General features: G+C 37.5%; 1 protein-coding gene across 2 annotated transcripts in view; it reads right to left on the bottom strand.

Annotated features, from left to right (window-relative positions):
* MAMDC2 (MAM domain containing 2) overlaps positions 1 to 14,948 on the bottom strand; it is a 60,782-nt gene that overhangs the window by 1,749 nt on the left and 44,085 nt on the right. The window contains exons 10-12 of one of the 2 annotated variants that reach the window (XM_071448602.1): positions 4,103 to 4,196; positions 2,267 to 2,419; positions 250 to 509 (exon numbers count right to left, since the gene is read on the bottom strand). In XM_071448602.1, coding sequence (XP_071304703.1) covers positions 250 to 509; positions 2,267 to 2,419; positions 4,103 to 4,196 — 507 coding nt within the window. Of the gene's footprint in view, positions 1 to 249; positions 510 to 2,266; positions 2,420 to 4,102; positions 4,197 to 14,948 lie in introns of those variants that run through there. The other variant, XM_071448603.1, reaches the window with a different exon arrangement.

Raw genomic sequence — 14,948 nt, forward strand, 5'->3', positions numbered from 1 at the left:
AATATGTTTAAATACATTTGAATTCATAACTGTTTTCCTACTTGCAACTTATTCATGTATTTAATAAATCCCTCCCTAACTTCATTTGTAAAAAATTACATTATTTCATGTTCTTCAGGTATCCGTTCAATGCCACCTACATTTAAACATTTTATTGTAATTTTTTTTTTAAACAATACAAAACTTGGATTCTAGTACATACTTCATTTCAATATTCCAATTTGACTGCTTCTTGCTTTTTTTTCTTACCTGGTAGTTTGTATCACTTTCATATTCTATCAGTCCCCTTAGCCATGAGATGCTTTGTTCCCCTGTCCTCCTCCACAAAGGTATCTCTTCATCATCCCCTTCCTTTTTTAGATAAACACTTAATAATCCAGTCCCAGCTCCATACATATGATAGAAAAATGTCAGGCACTGTTTTCCAGATGTTCCTCTTAGTGATCTTGAAACTAGGTATGCTCTCTGTCCATAGACCATGTTAGATGCCTCTATATACATGTAGTATCCTTTAGAAGATATAAGTAAATATTAGCAAAGTAGGATACATTACATTGGAATGTTCATTATGCTCAGTATACTCATTATATTAAAAAAACCCCATGATTGAAACTATTTTGTTAATGATTCACAGACTTTCTGCATTTGTGAACTGTAATATTTGAGATACTGTAATAATGGTGTGCTGTAATAATGCTGGGTTTGAATTCATAAAGCCAAGAGATGATCTAGTCTTTATAACAAGTTTATAGTATGATTCAGTCATTAGAGAAAAAGGCAAGTTATTTTATTATGCTGTAATAAGCATAATAAAATAATAAGAAATAACTGACAGTACTTCTATGCATAGTGAACAACAAAATATTTGAAATGGATTGCACTAGGTTTGGTACAAACCAGCTTGGGAATCCTCCAATACACTGTATGAATTATGGATCTACAGCTGTAGATAATGTTCCTTTTCACCCTCTCTCTTGACTGCTGCTCACCACCAAACTACAACCTGGCTGAGAGGGGATGTCTTCACTAGGGATTTGCACAGAAAATAGGACTCTTGAGTACCACAAGATACTCTCAAGTATCCACTGGCTGCTGTTGCTGCTCTCAGCATTCTGCCTGTCTAACTGATCCTTGGGAATTGCCACTCCCTCTGAAGGCAATCTCACCCCCAGGACTTGTGGTGACAGACAGGCATGTAAAGGGACAGACCACAAAAAGGGAACACTGAGACTGCATGAAGAGTTCCTGCATTATCTGAGTTCACTGTCTTCTGGCAGAGTGTACATCTCAAAACAGAACAGTTGTTTTATGCAGCAGATGGGATGTGGGGATGCTCCTCAGTCTTTTCACACACTTCAGTTTGCTCCAGCTGGTGATATCTGAGTGATGGAATGAGGGGCATGAATTTGCCTTCCACCAGTTCATGGCCTGAACCCTTAAAACTTGGTTATATATGTTGAAATATGTAGCCACAGAAAAGGAAGAATATACTACAGCTGCAGTTACACCAGGAATTGCATTCTGGTAGAGATTGATTCATTGGAATTCTGAGACAGCTGCAAGTACATCTGAGGGTATGCTTTAGGCTGTGGTTGGTGGTGATGCAGTTTTCTGCGCCTTCATGCTAATGGGGGTCCTAAATACTTGAACTTGTACTAGTGAGCTTGTGGAACACATTTTCAAAATAAAGGCTTGTGGGATCTCTTTTATTCTTCATGTTTTCTTTTAAGTTTGAACCCAAAGGGGTATATACAGAAGAATCCCAACCACTTGCACAGCTTGCTGTTAAGAAATGAACTAAGGAATAATCATTCACAGACCAGGCTTAAAAGGCTCTCAGTTTTAAAGTCAAGCTATCAGCCTCACTTCTCAGACTACTTAATGATCCACATAAACTGAAAATAGGTCTGAAGTCAGTCTCAGGGAATATTCACGTAAACTGGGAGTTTGGAAGGAGCTTTTTCTGTGAGATCTGGACAGTCATCCTCTTCTTTTATCTCCTAAGGAAAAGGCTACTTTGGGACATGGCAACCAAATTATCCATATGGCCTAGAGATAATTCAGATAATTCAGATTTAACTTAATATTCTCAAAACCACTCATGAGTTCCCTGTGAAATGTGCTTATTTCGTTTGATTAGTAACTTTTCTGAATAGAAGAGCAAAAGCTTTCTCTATCTTCTGGGTTATCATTTAAAATATTTAATTAATACTTTTTATTAACTGCCAAACTCTGTTCTGAAAGTTCAATGTGGAATTTAACTCACCTACCCCAGTAGTGTGGTCTCCTTTCGGTCCAGTGTAAGAAGTGGGAGTTGGACCCCTCTTCCTGTGCCAGCTCCCACGACCTCTCTTCTTCTGGGTAAACACACACTCATCTTTTTCAAAAGTGCATTCTCCAGGAGTGGGCAGCAACAAATCTGTAAGGAGAGGATATAGTTTAAAACTTAAAATATGTTAGACTGATATATGGAGAGATTACGCAAGTAATGTATTGCATTTCCTCACCTGCTGACATCAATTACAGCTACCTGGCAATGTTTACAATAGTCACAAGATTATACAAGCTACCTTCAAACTGTTGTATAAAATTTAATTTAATTCTCTTCACATCTTTGGGAAAATCTGTGCCCTAGTCTAGCTCAGTAACTAGGATTCACTAGTCCTAGGATTCTTTAAAACAGTTTATTATTCTTCACAATAGTGTTTTGGACTAGATGATCTTAAGAGGTCTTTTAGTTTTAATGGTTTGACTCAATGGTCTTAGAGGTCTTTTCTAACCTTAGCAATTCTATGATTCTATAACTGTTATAGAATTACCAGTGTAATTTTCTTCACTGTTTTGGCACCTCAAGCAGGTTAATAAGTCCCAGCATGTATAACATGCATAATAAATGAGCATTGTCAAAGACTGGAGTTTCTGTGAACTGAAATCAATGCCACATTTAGCTCTCCTCTGTTCTTTTGGCACCAGACTCTACTGCAGCCTACAACATACCAGAGAGCTGCAATTACTGGAGTATTTTCATTATTTCAATTCTATTAGATCATACAAAAGGTGATATAATTCAGGTGCACGCCAGGAGGCTTCTGTCAGGTAATCTTAATTTGTCATTCAGAAGTAGACATTTTGAGCTGCCAACACCTTTTGAAGAGGAGGAAGCCTTGATACCTCTGGGGCATTTTTCAGGCATTTATTTTGCTGCCATCAGAGACAAGCCATGGCATGACTATACACCCAGATACCAGTTCTGCACCTTTGGTTTCTTTTCCAATTACTTAAAAATTACAGCAAGACAGCTGTTGGAAATAGTTTAGAAAAATGGCATCTTGTTTTGTACATGTGACTTCTCTCTGTTTTTTTAGCCTGAATGCATCCAATCAAGAGAGGTCATTAAAAAGCTTTTAGGACCATTGCAAAGACATGGCTTTATTCCAAAGAAGAACGGGACTGTAGATTGTGCCTGCCTCATGAGAACTTTTTTAAAAAATCAGGATACAATTGTTGTATTGTCAAACCTCACAAAGCCACAAAAGGGGGAGTTTGGTGAGTTCAGAGAGGTTGGCCTGTGCATGTCAGAGGGTAAAATTTTACTGAAAACCATTCAGTTTCTCCCACTACAGTGGGAGTCTTGGACTGCTTTTCTCTGTGTTCATCAAAGAACTGCAGCTCAGGTGAGGCTGTGTCTTGACCTTGTACAACTGTATTTCTTGCTTAAAATAAAATTATGCTGTGTTTTGAAAAACACAGGGTCCATTTCTGGCTTCTTAAAGACCATTTGAAAACTACTTTTCACTCAGTTGAACTGTGGGTTTATTTTAATGCCCTCAAAGGACCTTTCATCTATATACAACCACTCTGGAGTCACTGAAATTTATTAGGAGTTATCTGGTACCCCTGTGAGCAAAAACTGGTCCTTGCTGGATGTTTGCTACTTTGCAGAAATAGGATTTATGCAATACTTATTGGAAAAAAAAAAAAAAAAAAGACAAGAAACCGCAACAGGATGAAGTCTGCTGTAGGATAGGCTTGGAAAATGAAGGTGTATGAACTCTTCTCAAAAGGATAGCAGCTGTTGGATGACAAATACACATGGTCTTACCAGCAGCCTGGCAGCTTCCCAGGCTCAATGATACATCATCCAGTGCCACAAGTCCACAGTCCCAGAAGCTTTTACACCAGCTAACAAAGACAACCTGCGATACAGGATGAAAAGGAAGTTTCATGTATAAAACCTGGCACTGTTAAGAGTCTGAAATGTTAAGTATTTTTTCCAAATGCACAGATAATTTTGAAATCTACAGAACAGGAATAATGGATGCACTTTGCCTTGGCACATTCTGCCAATGACTGAAATGTCAATTCTAGTGGGGACTAAATGTATGTTTTCAATCTAAAGAAAATATTTTCTCACTTTTGCAGGCAAATTATGTATATCTCTATGTAATTCCCATTTTACTAGAGTATTTTTTTGTCTCTGAGAAAACATGACTCACTGAGGCTGTGCTTTTTTCTTGCCCAACACCCAACATGAACAGCTCAAATATCTTCAGCTGTCTTATCCTGAAAACTAAGAGGTTTTATCCATGGAAAAATAAATTTGAAAGAGTAATGTGGAGTGATGGACAAGAATGGCTGTGGCAAAATGCAAAGAACAATAGAGAGGAACTCTACTACACACAATGGGATTATTCATAAATGACTCAGTGCCATGACATCGTAGCGCAGGAGACTTGAAATGTTATGCATAATTCACAGTGCTCATCTGAGTTTGTGAAGGTTAATAAAAACATCCAAGATCATTGATTTGAGTAAACATTAATTCTGCCATGGAAAATACAAGTCACTCATGAGATAGTAAAACAAAATGTAAAGAAACTCTAAGACTCTCAGTTGCCCTTCTGCCAAAATTGACACAGATCTCTTTGAATTACAGAAGACATATTAGGATTTATTTTATGAAAACACTGCTGGCAGTTTTCTTGGCCTAACTACACCAAACCATCTGTCTGACCACTGGGGTTATGACCATAATTTAGGAGGAGCTTTTCAAAACAATGCCTTTGTGTTGAATTCTATTCTAGTGATTGCAGATGGATTACTGTCACTTCTAACCGTTTAATTTTCTGGACAACACCTCAGTTGCATATTTGAAGTTAAATGTGGACTGACAAGTTTCACATGGGTACAAAATGGCATTCAAAAGTTGTTAGAGCATTACTTAGTACGTTCTCTTCTAGTAGGCTCAGTAACATTTTCAGTATGGTACTTACATGGTATTTTGCCAGTTTGTTTTGCTATGTAATATTTATTGACTCATTTGCTTATAATAACAGGAACTACACCAAAAACTTGGAAGGGTGTATGCATTATGCTGCTCAGGGTGGAGCAATTTTTGAAACTCTTCAATTCAGTGCTCCCAAGCCTGATTATTATTGATTATCTGTCTTCTAAACTGCCACTGGTATGGAGTTACGGAGTGTCCCTGCACAGAATGCAAAACTGTTCAGCATATGGTGGCCTAAACCTCACACCTTTTTTTGTTCTTTTCTTCCCACTGTAGAACTGTTTAACAGGACAAAAATTTTTTCATACTTTATAAATTCATTGTCAGGAGACAGGGGCAATCCTTTAAAAACAGTAGCATCTCTTGGAAAAAAAGCATAAAATAAGCATAAAATAAGATACTGAAATTGGGTGAATACCATTGGCCAGAATTTTAATAAATGCATTCTGGTGAACATTTGTAATGAACTAAAGACATATTGTAGCCCTAAATCCATGAATCTCAGAAAACCACACATGTAAGAGTGAAGTCAGTCCCCATTTGTGAAATAACATATCCACACTGTGGAGTCATGTTTTAAGCAATGCTTTAGTACTGACCTCACTGGGAGCAGGATTAAGTTCTTTTTTATTCTTAGATTGCAGTAATTTGTTCCATACAAGGTATGTAACTACCCACTGGGTCCTGGAGAAAGCCCTCCATTTAAAAAGCATCACAACAATAACTGTGGTCTCTCAAAGGCCACTGAACCAGTAATCTTTGTACAACCAAAGGATTGATCTGATTCAGTGACTTGTTCAGCTTTGCCATCTGTAGCTTAAGCTTCACTAGTTTTCCACTTGATTTTTGTGGTGTTGAGGGACACAGTGCCATGAGCACACTCCATAATCTCGGGGATGAAATTACAAAGTCTTCTACTTGGGAGCTTCTACTTGTGAGTGCAGAGTTTTCAGTACTGGCTATAGCAAATCTACTGAAATTGTTACAGTCCCCTCAATTTATTTTATTGTTACATTCTTGATTTAATTTTAAGCAATGGACTAGAACATTTTTATTCACAGGTCAAATTTATTCACTCTTCTTCTGTTTTAAATATATTTTTCTGTCATAAAGCAAAATATTTGAGTATTTGAACCTTACCTACCAAAATTGTATCAACTTGGATTTACTAAACTACTCATTTTCACACTCAGTCAGATCTCTGAATCCTTCCTACAGTCTCAATAGAACTAATCTCAAGTTGCTTTGCATTTGTTCTTGTTTTGAATTAAAATATTTGCTAGGTCAATTTTTCCAAAATAAAATCTTATGACTTTATCTCATGCCTTGGAGAAGACAACAGAGGATTCTTTGTGCTGAGCTCCCGTTTGTCATAAAGCATGGCAGATGAACAACATACTGATTGTTTCAAGCTAGGTAACAGAGATTCCTGGACTCTCATGCTATTTTGGACGCTAAATTAAAAACAGTATCCAGTGAAGGCAGTTGTTGCCCGTGTTACTGGAAAATAAAACATATCTCTCAGGTTTCTTTTTGTTCCAATAACAGGACACGGCTGGGGAATCAATTTCCTTCCAAACCACTGCCCCAGCTTAGAAGCTGGTTTGTTTATCTTGCAGTGCCTAATCAATGGTCCTGGCCTTCAGTCTCAAAGTACCAATAATCCTTTCTTAGCACTTATCCTGGATGATATGAGGTATGAGCAATGCCAGATGAAAACGGCCAGTTGAGCAAGCTTCTGCTAAGACACCACATTGGGCTGTGCTGCAGATACTGGGTGAGGTAGAAGGGACTTCTCATCCTTAGCCCTCAGCGACTCTACATGGAATTAAAACTCACACGCATATAAAGTTAATCTGCTTTTAGAGGAGAAGAAATAGGAGGACATGCAGTAAGGTACCTTCAGTGTAAGGAGGGATAGTGGGAAGTTTGCTATAGGAGGCTTGGTGGGAGCTGGACTGAGAACAGGAGAAAAGGAGATGCCTGTATGTTCCCTTGGATATATATGTTCTGTGTGTTTTCTTTCCTCCTTGTTTATCCAAGAACATATATATCTTGCTCAATTAGAGAGCCAGATCAGCCAAACAGAAGAAAAATATGAAAACGTCCAAACTGGTGACTTAAAAGCAAGCTATGCCTCTGCAGCAAGGTAATTTATTTTTTCCATCCTAATGAATATTCCTAGTTTAAATGACACACTGTAAATCTGTGTAGACACAAAACTCAGTCTGTCACTTAGACACATTCAAAGTTCAATTTCCTAAAAGAAAATTGAAGGAATTTTCTAAATTTAGAATTCTTCTAAAGAAGAAGCACAGTTATAGTGGAGTCTGACATGGGTTTTTTTCTGAGAAGCTACTGTTTTAACTTCCTCACAGTGACAAAAGTATTACAAAATAAAAAAATAATTTGAACACTAGAAACAAAAGTGTGACCTGACAGGATGAAGCAGTCAAGATGTTTTCACACAAGACAGGGAGCCTGACTTTTCAGTCAGTTATGCAAATAAAGAGCTTACATATAAGCATGTAAGCCAAGGACTGACCACACAGGGGATGGGAAAACCATTTTGACTGTCTCAGGGCTTTTCAATACAGATGTTTTAAGTGTAGACCAAATTACTCATAGCCAGCTTAAATAAAACTAGATTTTAAGTTGCTTGTATTTCTTTGGCCTAAACAGTCAGAAACTCATTTATCAAGAATTCAAGTAAGCCAAAATTAGAACATCTGCAAGCTTCTATCATTTAAAACAGATTGATTTAAAATGACACTTGCCAGGCAAGTTCAGTTTCTTGCCATGTAAATACAACGAGCTTCTATTGGAAAAATAATGTAATGTGAAAGCTTCTATGTAAATAATTGGATAACATTGGTAATAAGCTTGTGACAGTTGAACAAGTATTTTTGAAAACCTATCTTGTCCAAGGGCAGAAACAAACAATGAAAGAGAAACATAAAGCTAACAAAATAACCCAGTGTCATAGGCTGTTTATCCTACATCTCCTTTTGCTGGATTGCACAGCCTCGTAGAGAACACTGCCTGCACATAAATATACACAGGACACTGATATTCTCATCTGTCCCTGACCATCCTCACAGATCTCCACAAATCTACTGTAAGGGCTCTATCCTCATTCTCGTTAAACAGTTTCCTGACCATTAAGAATTGGAGATTCCAAAAGGAGATGTGTAATATTTCATGCAACATATCACCTTGCTTAGCAACTGAGAAGATGCAAGCCATTTAGGCACTGCTTCCTAACCTGAGTAAGTTTTTTAGTTTCAAGTATGCTGTTTCAATAACCACGTACTAAGCACCACAGGAACTGAGGTTCCCACTTAGCAGCACTATCCTACTGTTTCCAAACTAACTCTACCATTCTTATTTTAGGCATTTCTGGTGACTGTTCTTCAAGAAGTTTTTCATTTTAAAAGGTAAGGGAAGGAATGACAGGACTGTTCTATAAAAATGCAGCTAATTCCAGCCTCTTCAGGGTACATATCTTATTGTGGGAAGACTGATAAAGGTTTTGTTGGAACAGTACCAAAAAAATCTTCTATTTGACACAAGTGTGAGTTTTGAGGAGGAGGAGGAGGAGGAGGAGGAGGAGGAGGAGGTGAGGATGAGAATGTCTGCCCTCCTTCAGTTGGCACCTGACTGGAGAACTGTATTTTTTACACTAGTGACTTGATCACAGAGATCTAGGTTTTCATTGTTTATCCAAGATTAGTTTAGTCATTTACCTGTGACTTTGGTGGACAAGCAGGAAATACAGATTTCTTGCCAGCAAAGAGAAATAAATGCAAGACTAATTTAACATTGAGCATCACCATGGTGATGATGTGAGAAGAAAGGTCCAAAGATACTCAGCTCAAGTACAAGGAAGGCAGCAGGGTGATAATAGATATTTAGGGAAAACAGTACAAGAAATAAACCAGTTTCTTTAAAGTTGACCTAGAAAACTGATCATCCTATATAGATTGATCAATGGCCTTTGACGGAGAAAAAATTAAATATCCTTAAAAAATTAGTAAAAGAACAATTACAGCAAAGTCCCATCGCCCCCACAAATAGTCCCTAGAATTCACCAGTTTTCGTCATCCACAAAAAGACATCAGACTCCTAGAGGTTGCTTTATGACCTGAAGATGATCAGGTCATATGACCTGATTTATGACAATGAAGTGATTAAAGACATAAGACCTCTTCAACCTAGACTCCCTTCTTTATCAATGATCCCAAAGCACTAGCCTCTCATTGTCATTGATTTAAAAGACCGTTTTTTCCACATTCCACTTCATCCTGATGATGCTCCAAGATTTGCCTTTTCTGTTCCCATTATCAATTGAAGAGAACCCGTGCAGAGATATCACTAGAAATCATTGCCACAAGGAATGAAGAATTCGCCTATAATTTGTCAATATTTCGTTGCTCAAGCTCTGTCTCCAGTTTGACAGAAGTTTCCAAGATCCATGATTCTACACTACATAGATGATTTGCTCATCACAGCTCCAACGCAGTCTGAGATAGAGCAAACCCGTGCTAGTGTTGTGATTGAAATCCAAAATACTAGACTTGTAATTTCTGCAACAAAAATCCAAGAAGTTCCACCCTAGCAGTATCTGAGATAGAAGATGACTGAGAAGACCATAACAACGCAGAAAGTACAGATCCAGACCAGTGTCAACAATTTGCAAAACTTACAACAACTTTTGAGAAAAATCAATTAAGTCAAGCCCGTTTTAGAAATCGCCAATGACGAACAGAATCCACTTTTCGATTTACTGAGAAGAAGCTGTGACATCACTTCTCCAAGAACCTTAACACCTGAAGCTCGTGCAGCCCTCGACAAAGTCATAGAAGCTCTCCAAACAAGACAAGCTCATCGCTGTATTCCAGACAAGCCTTTCTTTTTTGCAATTTTAAGAGAAAAGATGCAACTTTGTGGTCTAATTTTTCAATGAGACCCTTCTGAGCCAAATCCTTTGTTGACAATAGAATAGATTTTTCTTCCCTACAGGTTTCCAAAAACTGTTTTCACAGTTTTAGAAATGATTGCACAAATTGTAATCAAAACCAAAACCAGATTGCTAACTTTAGCAAGTCAAAACTTTGCAGTTATCTATTTACCATTGAAAAAAGATTATCTTAATTAAGCGATGCAAAACTCTGATGATTTACAGTATGCATTTTTAGATTTTCCAAGTGTTTGTTCTGTTCATTACCCAGCTCACAAATTATTGCAAGCAAAATTGAGTTTTAGAAAAAAACCTAAATTAAGGGAAGAACCTTTAAATGCAGTAACTCTCTTCACTAATAGGTCTAGCAAAAGTCACAAATCAGTTGTAACTTAGTTGAACCAAAAAACTAATGCTTAAGTATCAGACATTCAAATAGTAGAAGGGTCTCCTCAGATTGTTAAGCTTACTGCTGTAGTTCAATCTTTTCAGCTCTTTCCACAACCTTTTAATTTAATCACAGATTCTGCTTATGTTGCTAATGTAGTTAAGAAATTAGAAAGGTCAGTTTTAAAAGATGTTAGTAATGATACTTTATATCATTAGCTTTCATATATTTTTACAACTTTGCAATATAGAACTAATCCATATTTTTTTTCTCACATCAGAGCTCATTCTTCGCTTCCTAGATTTTTAGTAGAAAAAACCGCGAGAGCGGACAAACTCACAATAGTCATTTCAAATACTTTGCCAAACATTTTTAAACAAGCAAAACTGAGTCATGCCTTTTTTCACCAAAACGCACAAGCACTTGTGCGAATGTTTCGAGTCTCCAAAACTCAAGCTAAAGCAATCATCAGTACTTGCCCTGTCAGCTTGTACAGCCTCCTGTTTCTACAAGAGCTGTCAATGCACGAAGTTTACAAAGCCTGCAGTTATAGCAAACAAACATCACTAAATACCCTTCCTTTAGTAAATTTAAAAAGATTCATATCTCAGTAGATATGTTCTCTAGTGCAATTTTTGCTTCTCTTCACACAAGTGAAACAAGTAATCATGCCTGTCATCATTTTCTGCAAGCTTTTGCTTCATTGAGTGTACCCCAAGAAATAAAAACTGACAATAGTCCTGCATAAATTTCTCAAAAATTAGCCACATTTCTAAAAGAATGAAGTGTTCGACACATCTTTTGTATTCCTCACTCTCCCACAAGCCAAGCAATTGAAAAAGCACATCAAACATTAAAACACATTTTAGATCAACAGAGAGGGGGAGTAGAGGTCACACTTCAGATGAGGCTGAACAAAGCTTTATATGTTTTTAATTTTTTAAACAGTTCGGTTGCAGAACCTGATCCACCAATTTTTAGGCATTTTTCAAATAACACACAGGCAAAACTGAAAGAAAATCCTCCTGTTTTAATTAGAAACCCTGAGTCTGGACAAATTGAAGGACCTTTCCGATTAATCACCTGGGGCAAAGGGTATGCTTCTGTCTCTACAGGTGCAGGAATTAAGTGGGTCCCAGCCAAAAACGTCAAACCATATCGCACCCCAGAACATGTTGACGAGTCCAGAACCAAAGAAGCAAGTACGCAGACGCGAGCCGAGCAGAGGGATCCCAGGTCACTCCTGACGTTCCTTGTGCATTGGTGGAACCTGCAAACTTTTGTGTTAATGTTATTTATAAGTATGTTAATTGTATGTCAAATGTTTGTTTAGTAGAGCTGATTTTTGGCAAAAGTTTGGGTTTTTGTTTTTGTTAAGTTATATATCCCCTCTGTTAGATTTTCAAAGTCAAATCTTATCTTAAGGCTAAAAGCAAAGTTTTAAAATTATATATATGTGAGAATTTTGCCAAAACTTAGCTCATGAAAAAGATGGAGCAAATGCAAGTTGTATGTTGGTGTTGGTGGGTTTTAATTGTTTTTTGTCGTGCAGATTTGCCTGTGGAACAACCAAAAACAAATGTTTGGGTGACCTTAGCCAAGGCAGCAGGCTTGGGTACTATATGTTTGTCTAATTCAGAACCAGAAAAACCTTTCTCAACCCATCTGGTTGGTGTGCCAGTAAAAGATTTGCCTTTCCTCAAAAAGCAATCCAATGGTAAGACAGGTAAGATTGATAATGGAAACGATCCCACATTGAATTGGAACGTTTGGGCCAAAAAACTTCCCAGAGCAGCATCTGAACCCCAAGAATTGGAAATCCTTGGTTCTTTAACAATGGATTTTTGCTTTACCTTCACAGCTAGTGTTTGGTGAAAAGGTGATCCTCCAAAGTACAATGTTACTCCTCATTATTTTGCATACAGAAATTTAAGGTTTTGGTGTAATTTTTCAAACAGTTGGGATGTGCTTTCTGAGACTGACCAATATCCACGACAATTACCCAAGAGATATTGGTTCATTTGTGGAGATAGGGCTTGGAAAGGCATTCCACCACACTTGAAGGTGGCCCATGTAGCATTGGGATGCTCACTGTAATTGCACCCACAGCTAAAGAGGTCATGAAAAAGAAACAAAGGAGAACAAGATCTGCTCATCATTATGATGAGAACTGTAGAAGTGATTTCATGCCTTGGAAAGCTGCAAGAGGGTTTCTGCAGGTATATTGGCTTCAGCAATGGCATTGAAACAATTAGATCAAGTTGGATGTTGGCTGAGTAAACAAACTAATGCCACATCCTCTGCAATCAGTGACATGTTGACCAATGTTAATAGTGTTAGACATGCTACCCTTCAAAATAGAGCAGCAATTGATTTTCTTTTACTGGCACAAGGACATGATTGTGAGGAATTTGAAGGATTGTGTTGTATGAACCTGTCCGATCATTCTGAATCCATTGAACCCATCCACAAAAGCACACAAAAACTGAAAGATTTGACAGCCCAAATTAAAGAAGATGGTGGGTGCTGGTTGGATGATCTGTTCCAAGAATGAAGCTTTGCACCTTGGCTAAGGGAACTTTGCAAGATAAGTCTCTATGTATTGGGTGTTTTGATAGTGATATTGATAGTGATCCCCTGCATACTTCAGTGTGTATGACGAATGATGAACAAAATGGTCAGAAAAGTTTTTGTCATACAAGAGAGAGAAATAGGAAGTGGAATTACAGAGAGTGTTCAAAATCTCACGGAAATGGTAGATTGAAGGTATAGAAATGGAAGAGGGTTTTGAGTTAAGACCCTGGAATCTACAAGAGTTTTTTGAACAATGACTTGCAACCAATGTCAGACGTGATTCATACCTTTTTCACTGACTGGGCCTTCACAGCATTAAGTTACTGTGCTGTGATATAGCAATGCTTAGTGTCCACAAAAACAGGCCTTAAGCAGATAGTAAGTAAAAATATTATAGTAGGGCTATGAAACACAAGTAGTATACAATACCATCATGAAGGTTTCTTTTTTGGTCAACAGAGAGGGGGAATTGTGGGAATCTATAAAAACCAGAGGGTTTTGGGAAGGTGGTAAAAAAGACAGGCCTCATATGCAGCAGGAATTGTGAAGTGCTAACACAGCAGAAAAAGATAACTAAGTGGTAGAGAAGACGTGAGAAATAGAACAATAGAGCTGTGTAATTCGGCTTTCTAAGTTGCAACAAGTTTATTTAGTAGATATCTAGAAGGTTATGCTTATCTATAGAGCTTTATTCGTTGTCTCTTATAAATGAGCTATTGTGTTTGAGAATAGGCTACTATTGTTTCAACCAAAGCTCCGTGTGCTTAAGGTGATTGGATAGAACTACCGTCAGTATGCTTTTGCTCTATGTAATTGGCTGAGACGCATTTATGGTATCTTGTAACATTAAGTTTCTTTGGCTTCCTGCTGGACCAGCGAGCTGTTAGCATCTCTCCTCTCAATTGTTATAACCATGTAAAGAGACTTGATGCTGAAAATAAATTGCTCACGACACTGATCCCAGTGGCCCCATCCTGTTTGTGTCTATATATAAACTGCTGGCATCAGAAGGCAGCAGGGTGATAATAGATATTTAGGGAAAACAGTACAAGAAAGAAACCAGCACTAAAGCTTTTATATTATGTCCAACCCAAAAAAAGCTGAAGAACTTGCTGAACTGGAGGTCACAACTGGACCACCGTGGTTACAGTCACTGTGAGGTCTATTTTCCTTTTTTTATTTTATTTTTTTTTAAATATATGTCTACTATTGGCCTCCACAGCATCTTGCAGGAAAGTTTTGAGAAAGTCTTCTCTTTTCTTTGTTTTAAAACATGTAAATATTCAAGTGCAACACAGAGTCACTTGATTTTCCTTTCTCACAATTGCAACTAAAATTACTTATGGAGGATAAGAGAAAGCAAGCAGATGAACTCAAGTAAAGAGAGTGAGGAAAAAACCATCAAAGAGGAATAAGAGAATACTTATGCAATGAAAAAACAAAAATGCAGCCACAGCTAGATAGGGTAGTAGAATAGACTATTATGCCAATTACCTTTCTGAGGATTTGATTTTGAACTCTTTGGGAGGTTCAAGCACTATTTTATCAGGTAATAATGCAAAAGCTTACATGATGGATAAAAACCACACGATGTTTGCTTTCAAAAACCTGAGCTTCAGAATGGTAACCCAAATCTAGCAAAAATGAGCAGAATTGATAAAAGCAGACCCAACTGAACTCAGACCTTCATTTTAATCTAGGTATTTGGAATTTGTTGTGAAGTTGCATAAGAAAAATAT

This window comes from Agelaius tricolor, unplaced genomic scaffold (assembly GCF_023055355.1).
Source record: "Agelaius tricolor isolate 1412-34295 unplaced genomic scaffold, bAgeTri1.0.p SCAF_27, whole genome shotgun sequence".
Lineage (NCBI taxonomy): Eukaryota > Metazoa > Chordata > Aves > Passeriformes > Icteridae > Agelaius > Agelaius tricolor.